Source organism: Xenopus tropicalis, chromosome 4, assembly GCF_000004195.4.
Source record: "Xenopus tropicalis strain Nigerian chromosome 4, UCB_Xtro_10.0, whole genome shotgun sequence".
NCBI lineage: Eukaryota > Metazoa > Chordata > Amphibia > Anura > Pipidae > Xenopus > Xenopus tropicalis.
In genome coordinates this window covers 126027262-126049318 of record NC_030680.2, presented here as the reverse complement: position 1 = coordinate 126049318, position 22057 = coordinate 126027262, and the positions used below count along the sequence as shown (strand labels likewise).

The 22057-nt window shown below is 42.0% G+C and overlaps 1 protein-coding gene across 1 annotated transcript; it reads left to right on the top strand.

Annotated features, from left to right (window-relative positions):
* The first annotated feature begins 431 nt into the window (after window positions 1–431).
* Window positions 432–19123, top strand: ip6k1 (inositol hexaphosphate kinase 1). Its single transcript, NM_001079117.1, is given in 6 exon segments — window positions 432–546; window positions 11166–11507; window positions 12939–13158; window positions 13565–13746; window positions 13950–14125; window positions 14990–19123. Coding segments are annotated over 5 exon segments (1239 nt in total). The 5' UTR covers window positions 432–546; window positions 11166–11284; the 3' UTR covers window positions 15428–19123.
* The last annotated feature ends 2934 nt before the right edge of the window (window positions 19124–22057 follow it).

Genomic DNA, 22057 nt, shown 5'->3' with positions numbered 1-22057 from the left:
CCTATCAAACCCGCTGCCCATAGCCACCCGGGCTAACAGCTTCATCATTTTTCTCCACATCTTCACTGACAGCCCCCCACCAGCAATTGGCGCCAAGCCAGGCATAGTCTGTAAATTGATTGACATTGTGAGAGCGGGGAAAGACCGCCCCCAATCTCTAGCTTCATTCAATCGTAACGCCTTCACAAGTCACATGGCTTCAGTCGTGAGTTTGGAAACTGTCAGTGTATATGACAGCGGCTCTAGTGGGCGGTCCTTGAGTGAGAATGACAATTGTCTTACCCTATGGAGAGAATGAGTGCTACAGTGAGGCAGGACCTATTGCCTCATGTATGTGTGGGAGGAGGGGCTTAGTCTGACTGTTGCCATGACACTGGCGCTCCGAGCCGCCTTCTTTCCGGCTAGTCGCCATCTTGTTGTTGATTTGAACAGAATTGGAGCGGGTGAGGGGAGCTAGGACCGGGGAGGAGAGATCCGCGGGCAGCGGCCCCCCAAATCCCTGCCCGGGAAAAGCACCGGGGGAGGCAGCTGGAAAGGAAAGTGGAGGTATGGCGCTAGGTGTAATCCTTCTGTGGGGCTTGAGGGGACTGGGCATCTTTGGGGCCAGGGGGAGTCAGCTCGCAAGGTGTAAGTTATATATATCTGTAAGCTGAGGGAAGCGGTGGGCTGTGGGAAAGTTGGCAAGTACCATTAGAGGAGGGGTATACAGATTCGGGCTGGGAGTGGCTGCACTAATGCCTTTAGGTGAGAAGCTGAGGCGCTGCCCCGGGGTGTAAGCAAGAGGCTGTTGGCTATGGCTGTGCCTCTGTCACTCACACAGGTACTAGGGCACTGCCTGCAGGGGAGCATCGTGTGTGGGAGAGATACACATGTGCGCCTAATGCCAGGAGCAGGCCAGCTGGTTTCAGGGAATAGGTCAGTGGGTGAGACCGGCTCCTGTGTGTCACTTTCAGCTTTAGCTGAGGGCAAAGAGGGCTTATTATTCCCCATCATTACAAGGGATGCTTGCTGGGGTGTGTGGCTAGGGGGCAGGGCGTTATACTGTGTATATATTGGGTTGTGTCAGTGTTGGGCATGTGTTACCCTGGGCTTGTTAGGCTCCTAGTATTTATACTCCTGCTGGCACTGGCTTTGTGGGACAGTGTGAGGCACCAGGTGTAGGCTGGGCTTCTGCTTCCTTCACTGCTATGTGAGCAGATTTCATCCTTTTGTGTTTAGACACAGTGCATCAAACACTTTATAGGGTGGGAAAGGTTAAATATATGTATATCTTTGTATAGCAAGTTTGTTTATGGCAGTAGCACAGACAAGGCCATAATCCAATTAATAAGAACAAATATACAAATATGCACCTATTATATATAAGAGAGACATTAGTGATCATTGTCATATAGAGCTTACAATCTTTTGTCTAATTAAAGTGTGTGTAATAATTATATAGGTTGAAAGCAACAGGTAAGCAAATGGTTATTTATTTCTTCCCTTTTTTTTTTTTTTATATGTGTCCCTAGAAATAACCTGTTATAGGGTTAGAAGGAAAGCCTTCAGCTGCCTGTGTGTTGCATTGGCCTAATGTGGGCCAGTATGCAGATGTACAGTTGTGGGTGTGTAACTCCCAGCACCCTAGTTGGAGTTTGCCAACAGCGGAAGTGCTGCAGGTCTGACATGTCTGCACTGTTCCCACCCTTAGATAAGGGTCCTACCCTTCCTGTATTGCCAGCATATGCTTCCTCTTTAACCCTGGGCCTGCTTGCTTTTGTAGTTTTAACCATTTGAAGTTTTGCAACATGTCATTTGGTTCTTGTATTGGTGGAATTAGTGTGAATGCCATAATGCTTGTGTGTTGGTGTGTTCTGGGGCTTATAATTAGAGTGTGCATTTCTTGCAGCCCATCATCCCAGTGCCAAAGCTGCCCATACACCTAAAGATCCACTTGTCTGGTCATCTTCTCAGATGAGTGGATCTTTTTCTGATTTGGACCGTTACGAGCTGGGCCAGTGATCGGATCATACTGTGGGCCTGTGGAGAGTTTTAGTGGGAGGACCACACAGGTGTAGCAGAGCTGTCCTTGTTTGACAGGATTTCTGAACTACCAAGAATATGTTTTTTAGCAGAGAATTAAAGACCTAATAAACCGCTTACATAGAATGCTGTTTAGAAAAGTGTATCAAAATTGTCTATCTTTATTGGCTTTTTATAAAGACACATCCATGTGCATGAAATAATTTCCCCCCATGTGTCCCATCCCAATTGCATGAAAACATACATATAAAAAGATACGTCAGGCAGGCCGTTGGGAAGGCCAAGTTGACTGCTGTGTATGGTGACTTACGAGACTCCCTAGGAACAGTAAAACTGGAACCCAACTGGAACCCAAAACTTGAGTATTAAAGTAATTAAAATATAACATACTGTTGCATTGCACTGGGAAGTTGTGTTTTTGTTTATATAAACTATCGTAGGGTTCCTTAAACATAGCTGCATATCCATGGGGGCAGCTATTCACACTGAAATAGGGCTAAGGGCTGTGGCACACGGGGAGATTAGTCGCCGTGCCACCAGCTAAGATGTAAGTTGCCGGTGGGATGGCATACGCGGCGCCCACAACAAGGGAGATTTGTCACGGGTGACTAATCTCCCCGTTTACCAGAGCCCTAAGTGGCACAGGTTATATAGCAGATAACAGATAAGTAAAACAAATTGTATTCTACAGAACATGTTATCTGCTGTGTAACCTATGACTCTTTTTCCAGCTTGAATTGCTGTCCCATGGCTACACCACAGTTTATTTACTTATCTATTTCTTAACTTATCTATATATCTTTGCTTATCTAGAACTATGGTAGTGTTTCTGAAGCAAACAACATTTAATAGTGCAGGGCAACAGTTTATTATATTTTAATTAGTTTGAAACACTTTTTATGTTGCTTCTTCCAGGTTCAGGCACATTTAATGGCTCTTATATTACAGTATGCTTTAGGATTAGTATTAAGGGCCATAAAGAAAAAAAGAGTATGCAATGAAGTTCATTATATCACCATGGATCTGATTTGTATTCACCTTTCCCTGTAATTAGCCTATAATATAAAGAAAGCTATTTATTTTTTCGTATCACAGGAAAACATTTCCCTCTTTAAATAAGCCCCTTAAAGAGCAAGTTACATCAGCTCTTGTATTAGTTCCCATGTATTGCAGCCCTGTGCACTAGCACTCACTTTCTTGCTCCCTTTCAATTTGAATCTAGAAGCTGAAAGACTGGGATTTTGCTCAGCTGATCTTTATGTAGTAATCCCTTTAGGAGGGGATAGCCTTGTCTTGCATGGTGTCTTGGATCCATTCTGCAATCACACAAAGGGCAGCAACCTCCCAGCAACATTATCAGGGCACATCTTGCACAGACACAGGATGGGAAACTCCATGGGTGCTGGGGAGAGGCAGCTTGTTGTAAATGAAAGGACCATTAAAAGGTCATTTGGTGGAGCTTCTGAGGACACAGACCTGAGTAGGGATAGCAGGTTCATAAAGTACATAATTCAGTGTCTGAACAGATCTCTTCTATGGGGAGAGTCAGTGCACTGATATTCATGGGGAAGTAGTTAATAATGGAAAACATGTACCCCCTCGGTGTCAAATCTTGTGGTTTTGTTAATATTGTCAGGATAAATTAATGCTAAATATTTCTTTGTCTAGAACTTCCCTCCATGTAAACAACCTGTCAGTTCATTTAAAAAAATCTTATCATGTACAACATAATTAAAAGGAAACCTGTGTGTAGGTGAAAATATTGTTTGTTTTTGGTGTAACTGAAGAGATACTATCTCGAAATTTTCAAAAGCATATGAATAGTTCCTTATACAACTTTAGACCAGAGCTGAATGTAAAACTAGCACAAAATGAAACTTTTTTTTTTTTTCTGTTGTATGAATTGTATAATTCAATGGCCCATGCTTGTATTAGTAGTATTTTGCCTTAACTGGGCACTATTAGTGTTGATGCTTTTGGGTCTCTGCGCATGGCTGATTTTCCACAGGCATTCTGTGATTACTTAGCAAAGCGAATATCCTGTTTTATCTTTCTAGTGGCTTATAACGTGGCAGTGGCAGAGCAAAAAAAGCTGGCTTTTTTTTTTGTTAAAGTTCGGCCTTCCAATCTACTGCAAGTGCACAAGTGGCACAAAGACAGAAGAAGGATAAGGATCGCTCTATTGCAGCTACCCCAGGCCGCTGCTGTTTTCTCCTAACAGGAGCACCAGCCTGTGATATTACCTATCCTTCTCCTTTAAGACTACAGGCACACAATAAGATTTGACGCCTGTGGTAGCCCAGATTAAACTGCGAGTGGCAAATCTCCCTAAGTGCCAGTAGCCTAAGGCTGCTAATAAAAAAAAAAAAAAAAAAAAAATTAGGAAGACAAAAAAAAATTATTTAAAATGCTATATGGAAAATGGTCTTCCTGTATTCAGACAACACTAACTAGTACAGGAACGGGACCTCTTATCCAGAAAGCTCGGAAGGAGGCTACAGGTAAGATGCTGGTGCTGCTTTTAAAATTCCCCTAGCTGGCCCGGGGGTAAATCTAGCAGCTGAATTCAATGTGAGGAGCCTAAAGGTCCCCATACACGGGCCGATCCGCTCGCTTGGCGATGTCGATCTTCTCCTGATAACCCCACCTACACATTGGCGCTGCTCCATGAATTCGGCTTTCTGTGTCTATGAGAATCTTTCTAAGCATTAGGAAGTAGTGAAAAGCAAGATAAGAGAATCAGTGAATAAAATCACATTGCACCCTTACGGTGCAATGTTAGTTATGTACACTTACGTATGCTTAGTGCTTAGTGTCAGTATCTCCATACAGTGGGACAGCAGCAGTTATTTATATTATTCTGCTGGCTGTGTCTGGGTAATCCTGTCATAAAGTAGCCTTTGGGAAAATCCCAAAACTATCCACACATCAGCTGACCTTTGGCTATTACTGCTATATGCCAGTTAGACCTTTCGGTAAGCTGAGTGACCTGTTGGCAGATAATTTTGGATTGTAGCAGATGGAATATTTGGTGTGTGTCCAGGATAATATATTGCTGGAAAGATGTGCCCTCATACGGACAACTGAGAGGGGGGCCTCCAAACAGTATGTTGGTTTATAATTTTGATTTAAAAAGCCTGTAAGCAAAATCTTGTAAGTGAATTGGGATTCTGTGTATCCTTCTGTAGATCTCCAAGGACAAGTAATATAAAGTGAAAATACTTTTAATGGAGAAGAAAAGGTAAAAATCACTGGGGGTTGCCAAATGTTTAGCACCCCCAGTGACGGATCGCTTACCTTATACCCCTGGCTGGTGCTCCTGTTAGGAGAAAACCGCACCAACCTTGGGTACCTGCAGCGAGTGTTTCCTCTTCCTTCTGTCTTCTGAATCCGGGGCTGGCGCAGTAGAGTGAAAAAGCTGGCTTTTTTGTTAAAATTCGACTTTTCACTCTACTGCACAGCACAAAGACAGAAGCTAGAGGAGAACCTAAATTAAAGTCACTGGGAGCTCCCCCCCCCAGTGACAAAGCCTTTCCTTCTCCAGTATTTATAGGCAGTATTTACCTATATACACCCTAATTTAAACATGATCACTATAAACAGAACATATGCTGAAAATATATTCTGCACATTTCACTAAAAAATCCAAATATAATTATTTTAGTATTCACTCCGAGGGTATAGTTTTCCTTTAACTCATCTGAATAAAAAACAAAAATTCTATAAAAATTATATTTGGATTTTTTAGTTTTATTTATTTACGATATATATATTCCAGTTTGATGAGATTCTTTAATTGGTCACTTAAACAACAAATAATTTATATTAAGTGACCTATTAAAGAATCTCATAAAACTGGAATATATATATTGTAAATATTGCCCTTTTAGATATTTTCCCTTGAGCCCCCATTTAGTGATGGGCTGTGTGTTCCCTCAGAGATCAGCTGACAGGAAATAATGCAGCTCTGACTGTAACAGGAAGTAGTGTGGGAGTAAAAGGCAGAACTCTGCCCATTAATTGGCTGATGGGGCCTAGCATGTATGTGTGCCTTGGCTTGTTTGTGTGCCCTGTGAATCCTATGATCCCAGGGGGCGCGGCCCTTAATTCTTAAAATCGCAATTTTCCATTTAGGATTTACCAATATTACATACTACAGGTATGGGATCCGTTATCCTGAAACCCATTATCCAGAAAGTTGTTCTCATGGATGGAACCGGCAGTGGTTTCAGGCTAAAAACTGTTGGCAGAGCTGTAAGTTGTTCCCATTAATGTTAATAAGAGGCAGCACAGAGGGGTATCACATTAAGCTGGTAGAGAAACACTGTGATGGAGACATCCTAAACTACTTTTAGTCAGTAAGCAAAATGTATGTTCAGCACAAATACCAAGAAAACCAAGGGGTGTGCTGCATGTTTTATCATTACACATTATGATTGAATAGTGGGAGAGGGGTGGGAGGTTATTTATATCAGGCACACTATTATTAGACTAAGGTGTAAGGGCTTAGGAATGTTTCTGTGGCAGGAGACTGCATGGTTGTGTTGTCTGGCTCACACTGATATGTGTTTGTGCAGGTACTGGCACTAATACACTCACTTGCCTTCCTGATTTCCTTTATTGTTGGGTATTGGTCACACTAAACTAAGACTTATGATCTTAACAAAATGTAATATTACATCATTGCTATGTTTATTGCAGGAAAGCACAACTAATACTGTAGCTCTCTTCACATCCCACTCAATATCTATGTAGTTGTAACTCTGAGGATCCTATATATATGATATACATTGCACGGAATCCACTATTTTGGCATTCAGCCAAATTTTGAATCCTGATTTGAATGTGTAAATTATGTTACAAGGGGTCGTGCAGTAAAAAAAATTCCACAATGGAAAAGTCACATGATTTTAAGGATTCAGCTAGGAATTTGGACCCTGAACCGAATCCTGGATTTTGTGTGTGTGTGTGAAGATATAGAGAGAGGATATGTTTCCAACTTTTTTTTTTTTTGTGTTTAAAAGGGAATTTTCACCAGAAACAAATAGCACAGTGAAGCAAAATGTATTTTAAATATTATATTCATTCATTACATGTATTTGTAAATGTAATTGCATTTTAAATCACTATTGGTTTATACCTCTATCTTATTTGAGGTTCTTGAAGGTGTTATGGGATAGCAGATCTTATACCTGTACAGGGAAACCCATTATCCAGAAAATTCTGAATTATGTAAAGGCCATCTCCCATAGACTCAATTATAAGCAAATAATTCACATTTTTAAAAATGATTCCTTTTTCCCTGTAATTATAAAACAGTACCTTGTACTTGATCCCAACTAAAATTAATCCTTATTGGAAGCAAAACAAGCCTATTGGGTTTATTCAATATTTAAATGATTTTTAGTAGACTTAAGTCTACTTAAGTCCAGAAAACCCCAGGTCCCAAGCATTCTGGATAACAGGTCCCATACCTGTATAAATAACTTTAAAACCACTGCAAATGTTTAATGAATGTATATTGCAAAGTTGCTGAGAATGTTATTTCCTACCACTGTACAAAATATAGTTTTTGGGTGCAGAAAGTCTTAACTGCTTGTAGCTTCTAACGTGTCCTAAGGGGGTATAATGTGGGGAATAAAGTCTTATGGCATGTGAGAAGCATTTGGCCTTTGCTTTGCCCTGGAACTGTTATTCCTTGGGAAATACCAGGAGGCATTTGACTCCAGAGGTCACTGTGTGTGAGGGTTTGGGTCACATGAGGACATTATACAGCGCGGGGCTATTTCCCAGTATGACCTACAGGCTGCACATTCACTACAGAACTCTCCCCCCGTGTAGTGTTTTCTTTCTTTGCTGCATTGCAGTGCATTATGTGCCACCTTGCCCATGTATGCAGAGACCTATTAAACTGCTTACAGAATACTTTCATTTTATTCCTGCCTGCCCTTCATATCATGCTGTTCTGGTGCTGACACAAGATTTGGGGAGGGTACCTAAAGCATGTCAGGACTTCAGATTATGAATGCCAACTTGTCTTTCAGCCTGTCTTTATCTCCAAACCCCCTTTGTCCCTCCTCCCCCAGCACCGCTTCTCTTGCTGCTCTAAATATGGGGGATAGAAAGCAGTGCAAGGCACGCCTAGCAAATATACTATTCAGATCAGAGGGATATACATCCTGAGCACAATCCCTATTAGGGAACTGTGGATTAAATACTATAAAATGTGTGTTCTAGTTCATATTCATGCATTCCTGTGCATCCTCCTTATGTCCTATATTTATACATAAGGTGCCAGCACTGTACATTAGGGGAGAATGCTCATTGATCTAAACATGCAGCAAAATTGCAGTGGGTACCCTAATCATTTGTCACAATCGGGTTTTTCTTAATTTTATTTTTTTGTAGCTTTTGAAATATAAATAGCTGATTACTGTGCTTTCTCAACCAAACCTTTTCTTTCTGCAAACAACTCGGCTATACTGTTGCGCATTGCTGACTCCTGCTGGAAGCTGACAGTTAGGCCAAGTGATAGATGTAAGCTACTCAGATTAGGTTGAGGACCTCAAAAATCCTGAAAGGATAGGTAATGTAAAAAGCATAGTGCCCTTTGCAAAGGTCCCCAGCAACTTTATTCAGACTCCTAAAGGGGCTCCTGCTCCCCCACTTACGATGCTGTGCAGCGGCTGTGTCTGGATTGAGTCACATATGGGCACTGTTGCTTATTACAGCTTAGAAGATGTGTATAAGAAGCCTTGCAGTACACATGCTCCTTTTTCAGAACTAGGGACCAGGAATGGTCTTGGACAGGTATAGTGGCTGCCAACTCCAATGCACATCCTTTGCCTTTTCAGATTAGATACAAGGGATTAGGGCCTCCTTCATGTGTGTGGATGATAAGGTTGGGGAGTGGGGCCTCTGCAAGGAGCCCTGTTCTTTTAGGGTAAGAACCAACTGAGCCGGTTACTTGCCTGAGATAGATCTCCCCTTTTGCGGGTGAGTAACTGCTCCGAAAGGGCTTTCCACCGGGAACAATAGAAGTTGGCAGTGGAAAGCCCATTGCACGACTTCAGATTACCGAAGTGATGCAAAGTATCCTCTTGCAGGCAACCTTGCGCAACTTCTGATACCGAAGTCTGTGGGTTTTTAACCTCAAAGTTTACTGCCTCTTCATTAAATTGTGAGCTCATCAACCTAACCATTGCCCATGTTTCACTGCTCCTTTTATCACCTGTGGGTGCTAATAACCTTAATGAGCAGGTTTCGCAAATAAAAAGGCTTACCAAATCCCAGAATTTTGTGTTTGACAGAACACCCAAACTTTCACAAAAGATTCAACCAGATTCCAAATTGGATCTGAATCCCTATTTCCATTTGTAAATATGGGTTGTACAGCAGTTAGTATACAACTCTGAGTGTGTTCCCCCACTTGGGTATTAACATACAGGAGGATTTTTTTTTTTTTTGTTCCTATAAATCAGTGCTGTCCAACTTCTACGGTGCCGAGGGCCGGAATTTCTCTAGCATACATGGTGGAGGGCCGCTAATGGAAGCCAGTTTTGACCACTCCCCTTTTTGAAACCACACCCACTTCAAACCACACCTATTTTATCACAATGGTGGTAGCACAGCAAAATCCCAAATGCTTGGTCCTTGCTGTGGGGATATCAACCATCATTCATATGTGAAAGAATTATGTCATATTAAGATATACCCTTAAATTCCATATGCCTCCTCCCCTGTGGATAGCAGAGCAACCCCCAGTACATAATTACACACCTTAGGGACCATTTAATGGCTATTTCCAACTGCTAACAAACTCCCACAACAAACCCCTGCCAGGTTCACCTCCCACAAGCAGCATAGGGCTAGCAGACTATGGCACACACAGGCAGCACTCTGCCTGCCTGGGTGTGCCATACTCTGCCTGCCCTACCCTGACTGTGTGTGTCATACTCTGCCTGCCCTTCCCTTCCTGTGTGTGCCATACCCTCCCTGACCTATGCTACCTGTGTGTGCCATACTCTACCTGCCCTATGCTGGCTGTATGTGCCATACTCTGCCTACAGTACCTATGTCTGAGGTGTGAAGAAGTGAACAATGGGGGTGATTACAGTCTGAGCCTGAGGTGTGAACACTGCAGGGGGTGAACAGGGGGTGAACAATCCCTCTGTGTTTAAACAATACAGAGGGATTACAGGCTGAATCTGAGGTGAGAACCATGCAGGGGGCCAGTTAATCTCAGTACTGATACCATTTAAAGCTTACTCAAATGTAAGCCATCAAAGCAGCCAGACAGGTGGGGGGCCACACAGAGGGGGGCCCGCGGGCCGCCAGTTGGACAGCACTGCTATAAATGGATATTTTATTACTCTCTACAGTCTGTGTAATTTCTCTTTAAAGGGAAAATTCACTTTTATATTTGTCAGATGACGTCTACCACCTTTTCATAAATATCCTTTTTTTTGCACATAAAGAACTTGGAAAGATCATGATGTGCTGATTGGCACGTCTCTGCATAGCCCTGCAGGTTCAGGTAGAAGGTGATTGGCATGAGAATGGGGTTAGCCAGGTATCCAAGGACAGAACCTGAGCCTCCAGATGGTTTTAGGTTTTTAGTTCATGGGGTTCAATGCTCGATCATTAGGGAACTTAATATGGAATTGGATAGGGCTGGAAACAGAAATACACAGAGTCTAAATAATCCTTCCTTAGATCTAAGACAGGCTGGGACATAGGAAAGATGCCGTCAAAACCATTTTATTAGAACTGGAGACTTGTTCTTGTTTCTGTGCATGAACTGCCCGCAGCCTCCTTACACTTGCTCCACCTGGAAGGGATACATTTAGTTCTGTCTGACAGTCTCACTGCTGAAACTGGAGTTGGGATGTATCAGGCACGCAAAGGTTTGCATCTTCAAATTCTTCCAGGAATTCCTAAGCTGGACACATTACAAGGACCCTGTCTGATTGTCAGCTATTCTAAATGCAGTTTTTAGTTAGCATCATTTAACAGCCTTTGTCTCTAGGGATATGAGTAGTTCTGCAACATCCCTGGGTTAAAATGCTACATCACACAATATTTTTAGATTTCAGTGTAGCTCCTGCAATCTATCATTTGTCTTTTAATTGGTATTTCCACAGATTCCTGGAGTGATTCCAGTGTGAGAGACTTGCCATCCAGTATCCTTTGCTCTGCAGTGCTGCTCCCAGGCCCCCAAGCCCTTCCCCATGCCCCCACCGAGCATCGGGCGTCCAACGCAATGTGTGTTTGTCAAACCATGGAAGTGGGGAAGTGCATCAAGAACACAGTGTGCGACAGGGGCCGGGGGGTCCTGCTGGAGCCATTTATCCATCAAGTTGGGGGGCACAGCAGTATGATGCGCTATGATGACCACACTGTGTGTAAACCCCTCATCTCCAGGGAGCAGCGTTTTTATGAGTCTTTGCCACCAGAAATGAAAGAATTCACCCCAGAATACAAAGGTAAAAAAAATCAATACATGTATGGACTCTTTTATCCAGAAACCTGTTATTCAGAAAGCACTGATTTACAAGAGAGTCATCTATCATAGACTCCATTTTAATCATATAATTTAAATTATTTCCTTTTTCTCTTTTATAATAAAACTTAACATTGTACTTGATCCCAACTGAGATATAATGAATCCTTATTGGAGTCAAAATAATCCTATTGGGTTTAATGTTTAACGGATTTTTAGTAGCCCAAGGCTAATGTCCCACAGGGAGATTTAGTCGCTGTGATTTATAAAAAGCGAGTTCCAGCGACAAGTCGCTCATCTTTTCCTAACAAGCGACAACAAAATTTGTTGTGCGATTGATAGCCCCGTGTGTCTTCGCCCTTAAGGCTGTTATTTTAACTAGTGGGCTGGTCAATTATTTGAAATAGGGAGTCTGATAGAATCGTCTATATTATATGTAGTTAAAGTTCTAAAAAAAATTGTGCTCAGATATTATAATACATGCTTGGGTGTGATTAGGAGATGAAAATTCTTATTTGGCAAATTCGTGGTATGAAATTATTACAGTTCATGACCACTAGGAATTACTTCACCTTGAATGGAAAATCTTAATACACATGTATTAAAGGAGAACTAAAGCTTAACAAGTAGGCTAGAAATCCTGTTATGCTTTATGGTTCTGTACAGTCCCAGAGCGACCAGAAACCTTTAGCAGGGAAGATCTGTGCCTCCAAAATTGCCCCAGTAGCTCCCCATCTTCTTTTCTGATGATTCCTTTATTGGTTACAGCTATAGGAAGTACCTTATTTAGGATGGTGGGAAGTAGATATGAATTGTTGTACAGATTACACAACTGCCTAGGTTAGTTTCAGTGATGACGTCTAACTGATATGGCCCAGTACCAGTGAGGAATACCATCAACTTGTGAATGAACTGAATGGAGATAAATTCAACGTGACTTTATACAATAGTAGTCCTTCCTTAAAATAAAGTCAATTTGAAATCACTCCGGGGGAGGGGGAGTGCCCATATGTTGGGAACTCCCCAGGCAGGCAAAAATCTTACCTTGCTGAATGCTGCACTGCTATGTTGTGTCCATATTGTCTTGTTCCCACTAGGCATGCACAGTTTTTACTTTTACTATGGTGTATTGCTACACAGCTGGGTGCAGGAGATACTTGGATAACATAGAAAGTTAGGTTGGGAAAAAAAGGCATGAAGTTCGACCTTTTATGTGTATTTATATTATATATAAAACTTCCAACGTTGGTACATGGCCCCTGTATATCTGCAACAAAGGTACACTGCTATTAATGCTGTTGAATGGAATTTACAAATGTGGAAGCTATTTAGATCATGAAGATCAAAACCTTATGCTGCACACCTATTTTTCTATTTTGCCATTGCTTTAATTGTATTTGTTTTGTTTGTGCAGGAGTGGTGTCTGTCTGTTTTGAAGGAGACAGTGATGGTTACATCAACCTAGTAGCATATCCCTTTGTGGAGAGTGAAGCTGTGGACCAGGAAGAAGCTTTTGAGAGGGAGCATCCAAGACGCAAACACTCCCGTAGAGGCTTGCACCGCACAAGTAGCACTGCAAGCAGTTCTGACCATAAGGAAGAATGGCCACAGCTAACCAGTGAAAACACAGAGAGGTAGCAGAAACAGTTAAGATTTTTTTAAACCATCTCAATATCTTCATTGGCATATGCATAGCATGTGGGAGGAGGATGGAGAGGCATGTTTTTGGGGTGCTTTAGGTAGGATTATATAAACTAGGTTCATCTTGTTTAATTAGAGATGCTTGTTGCTGTTCCTGTGGACTCTTTCCATTTGCATTATCAGCATTATAAGATGTATGGCTACAGGCTCTTCTGTTGCTGCTCACCTCAAATTAAAGTGAATACAGGAGATAAAGTGATTCTAATACACACATTACAGAACTAGACCTATTATCTTGCTTTCTGAACAGCCCTATTTTTGTATGTATTTTGTGCACCAAATTTAACAAATAGTTTATTATTCTTTCCCTTCACCGGTTTAATCTCAATCTCCCTCTAGTGTACCGGAGATGAAGAGTCCGAAGTTGGAGCTACTCATGCAGTCAGATGTTCCTTTTCAGATGCTGGACGGCAACAGTGAAATAAGTTCAGAGAGAATAAGCTACAACCCTTGGAGCTTGCGATGCCACAAGCAGCAACTGAACCGCATGCGCTCAGAGTCCAAGGAGCGAAAATTATATAGTATCCTATGAGAGAAAGGGCTAAGAGAATTTTAAAAAGTCATTTGAAACTCTTTGCTAGCATAGGCCTTTAGTAGCCCTTGTATTATGGTTCATATGGCAGCAAAGAGGCTAATCTTTTAAGTTGTGATATTTCAAATGCCAGTTACAATTCTGTCAAAACACTGCAGCTCTGTCACGGGTCCTTAACCCTTTCCACCTCAGAGTTCCTTCTGCTGGAAAATGTGGTCCACCACTTTGAGATTCCTTGTGTTTTGGATCTTAAAATGGGCACACGACAACATGGAGATGATGCCTCAGAGGAGAAGGCAGCCCGGCAGATGAAGAAATGCGAACAGAGCACATCAGCCACCCTTGGTGTGAGAGTATGTGGCATGCAGGTACCATGGGCATATAATTATGAACATTTTTTACTTTGAAATACATAGCTTCACTGCAGGAAATGGAGAGTTGTATGAGGACTGCTATACTGGAAACTTTTGCTCTGATTGAAATATTCTCAGTATAAATGGGAACCTAGAGGCAGGAACTCTCATAACTAAACATTAATCTGTGGAAATACAGAGGGGTAGCTACATAATGCTAGGGGAGCAAGGGTGTAAGATGGGAAGAAAAAGGGCAAAGTCATTCGAGTGATATGGCTGAGGAAAGCAGACTATGGGTATGAGATACAATTCAGCTTTATTCAGAAAGTCCCAGTTACAGTGGGACTATAAGTTTATACCAGGTTATGTATGGCTTTGAAGACTATACAAATGCACCTCTAAATGTGCAAATTCTTAAAAGAGAGTGTCTTAAAAAAAACAAACAAAAAAAACCTGGGACTCCCCGCAGCCACTCTTACCACAGTGAAAGATGCAGAGTGGTGGGAAAACACCGTCACTACTGCAGTTTAGGACATTGCCTGTTGACCAAAGGGCTACATAAGTAACACACACTGGGGCCTTTTCTAGCTTTGCCCACTAAAAACACAATAACCAGTCTGACCCTGTTTATGCTTAGTAACTAGTCAAACAGCATGATAAATCCCTAGCTTTCAAATTGAAGAGCAAATTGGGTATTTGGGAAAAGCTAAATAGCAGCTGTACCTATAGGTAAGTGACCAGCACCAATTCAGGCTTTATCAATGTTGTTGGACATTTGTCCATAGTATATCAATAAGAGAAGTCTAATTCTACAATTTTTTTTGCCAAAAAAGCTTGCTATCTAGTTAAAATGTTAACTTGCTCTTTATTTTTCTGCAGGTCTTTCATGTGGACACAGGACACTACCTGTGCTTAAACAAGTACTATGGGAGAGGACTGAGCACAGAAGGTTTCCGGCAGGCCCTGTTCCAATATCTTCACAACGGGGTTCGCCTGCGGGTTGATCTTTTTGAACCCATCCTTAGCAAGCTCAGGCGCCTTAAATGTGTTCTGGAAAGCCAAGCCTCTTACCGCTTTTATTCTAGCTCCCTTCTCATTATTTATGATGGGAGAGACTATCCGACAGCCATTGTAGCTGATCCATTGGCCAAGGAACACGCACTCAAAGTAGATGTACGCATGATTGACTTTGCCCACAGCACCTATAAGGGCTTCCGTGATGACCCCACAGTGCATGATGGGCCAGACAAAGGGTATGTTTTGGGCTTGCGCAGTCTTATCAATATCTTGGAGCATATTCGAGATGAGAGCCAATAATCGCTATATAGGAAGCAAATGACCTGGTCCTGCTTAGCCATTTCACCTGATTGTGTGCGTCACACAGATACAAGGAGGTAACTGCACTCATGCGCTGCATGCAGTTTTTGCCTTGTATAAACCAAATTATGCTGATATCCATTTTATTCTCTATGTGAACTTTTTTTCTGATTATGAGCTTTTTTGGTCTGCTAAAAATGGGAATTGTTGCCCTAATGCTTGCCAAGGTATGCAAAGAACTGTTCCAGCATAGGCATTTGTCGCATAAGAAATGTGGAGCACGTGAGATACGGTTCCCCGGATTCTGGGGGCGAGGATTGTATACGAATACCTGTAAACCTGCTTCTCTATGAAATTCAAAAATATACCTGTTTTTACACCGAAAACTGTCATTTCTCAGGCCTTTTGTTCTTGCCATGCTTGGGGCTGGACAGTAGCGACTTCCCCAAGAGAACCGTCCTTTTGGCTGAGAACAAAGAAATGCAATGCAATGAAATTTGGACCTTTTTAGAGACCTTTTGGACTTGTGGCTTTTAACCACATCAGTGTACATATTTATATATTCCTATATATATTTATAGGAAATATATCAGATTGAATCTATATAGAGCTATATTATTCATGCTTATCTGTGTGTCACACCAGTCTTCTCTCTTCCGGAGGGTTGATGGGCTGATATTTTTTTAACGTTTAAACAAGTGTTTTTGTGACCTGGTTTACATAACAATGAGAGTGAAATGTCCTTTCCCCAACAGAACCACATCAAACTGATTTATAAACCTTTTGCATACTGCAGGCTGGTGTGCTTCTGAACAATATCTCTTTAAGCTACTATTATAGTTAAGTAATGTTGGTTAGCACCGAGCTATCTTTGTGACAGGTGTGCAGGATGCTCCTACAGACTCTAAATGATACCAGCTGCTAAAAGCCTATAATCACTATAGAGCTGCTGTACACTAGCAAAACATGGAGGTGCTGATTCCAATACCTTTTTGGTGGAAGAGAAAACAAACATAAGATTTGTAGGAATTTCTGAGGATCAGATTATAATAAATAAAAGGCTCTGTATATCCCAGTAATAACCTGGAAAATGCCCCCACCCCATATCCATTGTTTGTCATATAAAAGTACCATGTACTGCTTGCATTATTTGCCAATAATTATACTACAAGCCAGAAAGACTAAGCTGCTACCATGAACGTAGCAGAGCTCAAACTACTGGTACATAAACATGAGAATTATTCAGTTGTATTTTCTTTGGGATATCTCGTGGAAGCCAGGGGCATATTAGGAACATGTCACACCTGAAGATCTGATGCGCTTCAGGATAATTGCAGACAGGGCTACTGTTTGAGCACTCAAGTGCCATGTGTTTTAGTAGCATGAAAACACAGCACTATCTGACACTGTAATAGGCTTTACTGTAAATTGTCTGACAGACAGACTCTTAAAGGGGACATATATGCTATGTATAATTTCATGTAAAAGTTCTCCTCTTAGCACATTGCACATTTCTTATGATATTTAGCAGCTTTGACATCAATATTGGGACTGTTTAGCCAGTGCACCCCCAGCATAACAGCATCATTTAATGCTGGGGAAACACTTGCACTATCCTGTATGTTTCATTTGCTCCTCTGATTGGCACTCCCTTCTGAGTCCTAGAAAACAAAATAATTGACAATAAAGGAGTAGTTCGTCTTAGAACAATGGAACCCCTGGTGTTTTGACTTCTGTGGCGTCAGTAGGGAGACCTCGTCTAGTCAAAATAGTCTAAAGCTTGGCCTTGCACTGAAAGATCTGCTCTAGCCAACAAGTGAGTCTTTTCCCCACTAAACCCACTTTGATGTGCTCCTCGCTCCGATTGGATTTTTAAACCTGCCCCCCGGTAGGCCTGTTGGAGGGCCCCATACATGGGCCAAAAAGCTGCTGACACCGATGTGTAGGCCACCTTAAATCTCCAGTTGTTGCTTCCTACTGAAAGAGAAATGGCTGGTCAGGCAACTTGCCTGCATGCGATCACTAAAAACAGCATTGCACCATTCAGATAAACAGTTTACTCACCCCATTCGGAACTACTTACCCTTTCTTTAGCAATGCATAATAATACTTATGAATTGGTTAAAGGAGAAGGAGAGTTACAATCACTAGGGGGCTGCCAAAATGTTATGCACCCCCCAGTGATTGTAATTGCTTACCTAAACCCCCTGGCTGATGCTCCTGTTAGGAGAAAACTGCACTAGGTGGGTTGTAAGCAAGTGTGCGATCTGCTTCTCCTTTGGTCTTCGCACGTGCAGTGGAGTGAAAAGCTGAACTGTAACAAAAATCTGACTTTTGGCTCAACTGTGCATGCGCGGGCCCAGGATCTCTTGCCAGGGGTATGAGGTAAGCAGTTATAATCCGAGGGGTACTTAACATTTGGCACCACCCAGTGATATAACCTTTCCTTTCAACATTAAATCTTGTTCAAATGATTGTCTGCCTGTCCATCTTTGGGCACTCAAGCTGCAGCAAACTGATCCTGTGGTACCTTGGCTGTCAGTTTCAGGATGGCAATGGTTGCTAATATCTGGCGCCACATGCTGCAATTCTTTTCCTGATATCTCTACTGAAACCAAAGTAGGTAAACAGGCTTGTGCATTAGTTTGTGGGAAGTATGCAATATGCAGGCTCCTCTGTAGCAAAAGGGGCAGAATCCAGTGTAACTAACCTGAGCAGGCAATATATATTTATTAAACCCTTGCCTGCTAGTCATGGTGGTACTGGGTAATGGAATCATGCAATGGCTTCTGATGTTATTGTGGGGGTAAATGTTCTAAACATGCACCCCTGAAACGGACTAACCCTGATGTATGAGTGTGCTTTTGTTTTAATTGTAACCTGTGTTTCTTAGCCAACCAAAGTACGTGTTGGTAATCATTCTGCACATGTCTGCTTATTATACCACTGTGGATGAGAATGAAATTATGCTTAGAAGCCTCGGCAAACATGGCAGAGTATGATACTCCACTTGCTGCTGCATTTCCATGGTTTTACAAACACATGCTGCCGCTACGTCATGCTAAAAAGGGATCAGCGGGTAAAGTTAACTGTCTGTAGCACGTCTGCCCTGGCATTGGAACGAGCTGAAAGCAAGTCATTTTGACTCCCAGGTTTTATTTTGTTTCTCTCTCTGATGGAGTATTGTAGATACTTAATAGTTTGCTTCCAGTTCTCACTCTGCCTTATTGCCCCTTTAAAAATAGAGTATTTTTTTAGAGCAGAATTTTCAATTGGTCTTACATTTTTCTTTTTTTTTTTGCTGTCTCTTCAGTGTTTTTACATGCTTGTTGGGCACTCTCATCTTGTAGCTCATCCCTGAATTCTGTGTATTGTCTTTCCCTCCTAGTACCTAACCCTGTGCCTTTATGTTCAATAGTAGCAACCATCTTTGTGCAGGCCTTGTTGCTTACTTTAAGCCAAACTAGCGGACTTTGATTAGTAGATAATAAATGGCTATTGCAATTGGATAAAGTATGGAAGACACTGCTGGAGTAAGCACTGTGCTGCAGATATCTTGCACTGACAGCTCATATATATAATGTATAAGTATATCTCCCACTATACTGCTGCTGAACCATGTTACCAAGTGTGTTTATGGATTTGTTAATGTTACTGTTTCAGTTTCTTTTTTAATTAAACATACTCATGAATTTGTATCTCTGCATGTGTATTTATTGCAGGAAACGAAGAAACCAACACCCGAGTACGGACATTGTTATGTATTAGAATTGACTGCTTGCTTTTCTGTTGGCGCCTGCAGCAGTTCCAGTTCAGGTCCTTGAATTGTAAATATGTGCACATATTGGCCAGTCCTAGTTCCCACTCACATTCTCCCCTGCCAGTGTCTATAAGTAGAGGTGGATTGTCAGGTCAGGTTGGAAGCGAGCAGGTTAGGATCAGTAGCCAGCTATAAAATGGGAAAATACACCATTTATTATTAGTACATATCACAAATGGTACAGCACTTTTAATTAATTTTATCTAGAAAGATTCTTATTGTCATGAGATGAAGCTTATATTTCTTTTTTTTTTTTTTGCATAGACATCTACAATGCCATTTAGTAGGTCATATATGCAATGTTGTGTCCTAAAACTTTATGCTGGAAGATTATGAATTAAAGCTGTATGTACAGTTTAGACCCTTCCATGATTGTGATTGGAAGCATTTTTAAAGCAACAGAAGCCCCAACAGATATGCCTTATCTTACAGAAAGGTCTGATCCAGGCCAAGTTGTACTGGCGTCCAAGGTAATACTACCTGATCCTGGTACCCTGCCTCATCTCATCAACCGGTTGCTCCACCCTACTCATGGTTGTTCCTCCCTACTAGTTACTCTCTACTTCATTGCTGCCCTGCTAGTCAGTATGTAATCTCTCTCTTACCCGTCCCCTAGGCGTGTGCCCCACCTACCTATCCCTAGTTACAGCCATTACTACTGATAGTGAATGCAAAGAACCATATTGGACACACATGGAATGGTGTCCGGATGATCTTAGCAACAAAATCAAAACTACAAGCGAGCAGATGCCTTGTTAATGGGCATAGAGCAAGAGAGTAAAAAGGTGAAGGCCCTGGTTTTTTTTTGGTGGGGGGGGCGTCAGATTAGCATTGACCCTTCCTCCTACAGACCTTTGCCATTCTGCTTCCAGGAGGTAGGATGTGTAGGAAGATAGCTCCTTAACAACAATTTTTATTTTCATCTCTACTTTTCGGAAGCGGTTAATGCTATTATCTGATATGTTCCATTCCTGGGGGATCCAGGAAGAACAAAAGGAAATTGGAACATTAGACAAACTATTCGGAACAAGAATCAATGTTGCTTCCTGGTGCATAACCCAGTAAATGAAACTTTTCAGAAAGAATTGAACACACAAGGATAAACACATGGACACACGTTACCCTATAGACCAAGTCCGTAGAGATAAATAGGACACCATCCCCAAGGTCGATGCTCCCAGCGTCAGGTTGGCTAAACACACTACCATCCCCTCTGGTGGAGGGTGGAAGACTTATTTCCAATATATCTTACAGATGTCTACCTCCTCATAGCGTCAGACATGCCAGTGCTTTTTCTTACCCAGAGGTGCCCATGGTATTAACCAAGGTCATGGCAGTCTTGGTAGGCTACATGTAACTCCAAGACCTATTTCTACTTCCTTATCTGGACAATCTCATCCTGAAAGCACCAACCCTCTCAGTAGCCACCATCAACATCTGCAAGCACACGGGTGGCTAATCAACTATGCAAGAAGCACCCTAACCAACGCCTTCCTCTGTTCAATTTGTAAACACACCAAGTCTTTCTCACTACAGAAAAACAATGCAAGATAAGATCGGCAGCAATCGGCGCCACAATCTACCAACACACACCTCCTCTGCCTCATTATATCCTGCTGTTCCACATGCGCTACCTACGACTGAACTTTCTCAGCCACTGGAACAAGCTTCACAGCAATCTCAATGTGCACATCACACTCACATGCCAAATAAAGCAATCCCTCCAGCGGTGGTGCCAAGATTCCAACCTTTCGAAAGGCATGGTTTACTCTGTGAACCAGGACTGGGGTGGAGAATCGAAAGATCCAAGGCAAATGGTCAGGAGTCAGTACTCCACATCAACATCTTTGAAATCAGTATATTGATACTTACCAAGGGCAACAAAATGTGCGCCATTGCCCTTAATCTCCACATGGCTTAAGGTGGCCATACACGAGGCGATTTCGCTCGTTGTGCGATGAACGATTATATTGACAAACGATCGTATGGCGATCGAGTTCCCATACGATATGCCATCCACGGGCAACGATAATTCGGGAAAGATTTTGTCGCGTCATTATCGTAAAATAGGTACGATCGTACATCTACGTACGATCGAATGTCGTTGACTTCCGCTGCTGGCAATCGTGACATGCGCAGAGAACAATCGTTGAAAGACAAATGTCTGACACTCACACCAACTGGCAGATTTTATCGTTAAACGACCAAAATTTTTAAACCTGGCCGATCGATTTTGGGGACGATAATGTCGGCTCGTTTAGTGGGCCGACGATCGTTCGTACACCACCAACTATACGATAACTTAACGATAGCATCGGATCGTTCGGGGATCGGTCGTTTGTAAGTAAAAAATCGGTCCGTGTATGGCCACCTTTAGTCACAAATCGGGAGAGAACTTTCAGATAATTTCCCTTAAAGTTGTTTGAGGGGTTACAAAGTCTTTAAAGGGGAAATAAAGATTATAGGTATAAACACACACCCATAAACAATGATTTTAATGTGTTTAAGTCTTCATTTTTCTTAAAATCCAGCTTTGTTTGGTGGCCAAGCATGGGTGGGTGTTTACAAAAACCCCAAAGGTAATCAACCCCAACAGCAATCTGTTTATTCCAGACCCAGTGAGCTACTGTCTCATACTGCCACTTATTTTCTAAGAAAAGGAGGGCATCCAGTCATAAAAACATTTTGACTAAGTGATGAAGATCAAACATTGCATTTGCATTCACAATCAACAAAAGTCTAAGAGGCTAATGGATTGCTGGTATTCCTCACCACTATGTGCCCATAATCTTGGTCCCATGATTCTTTCT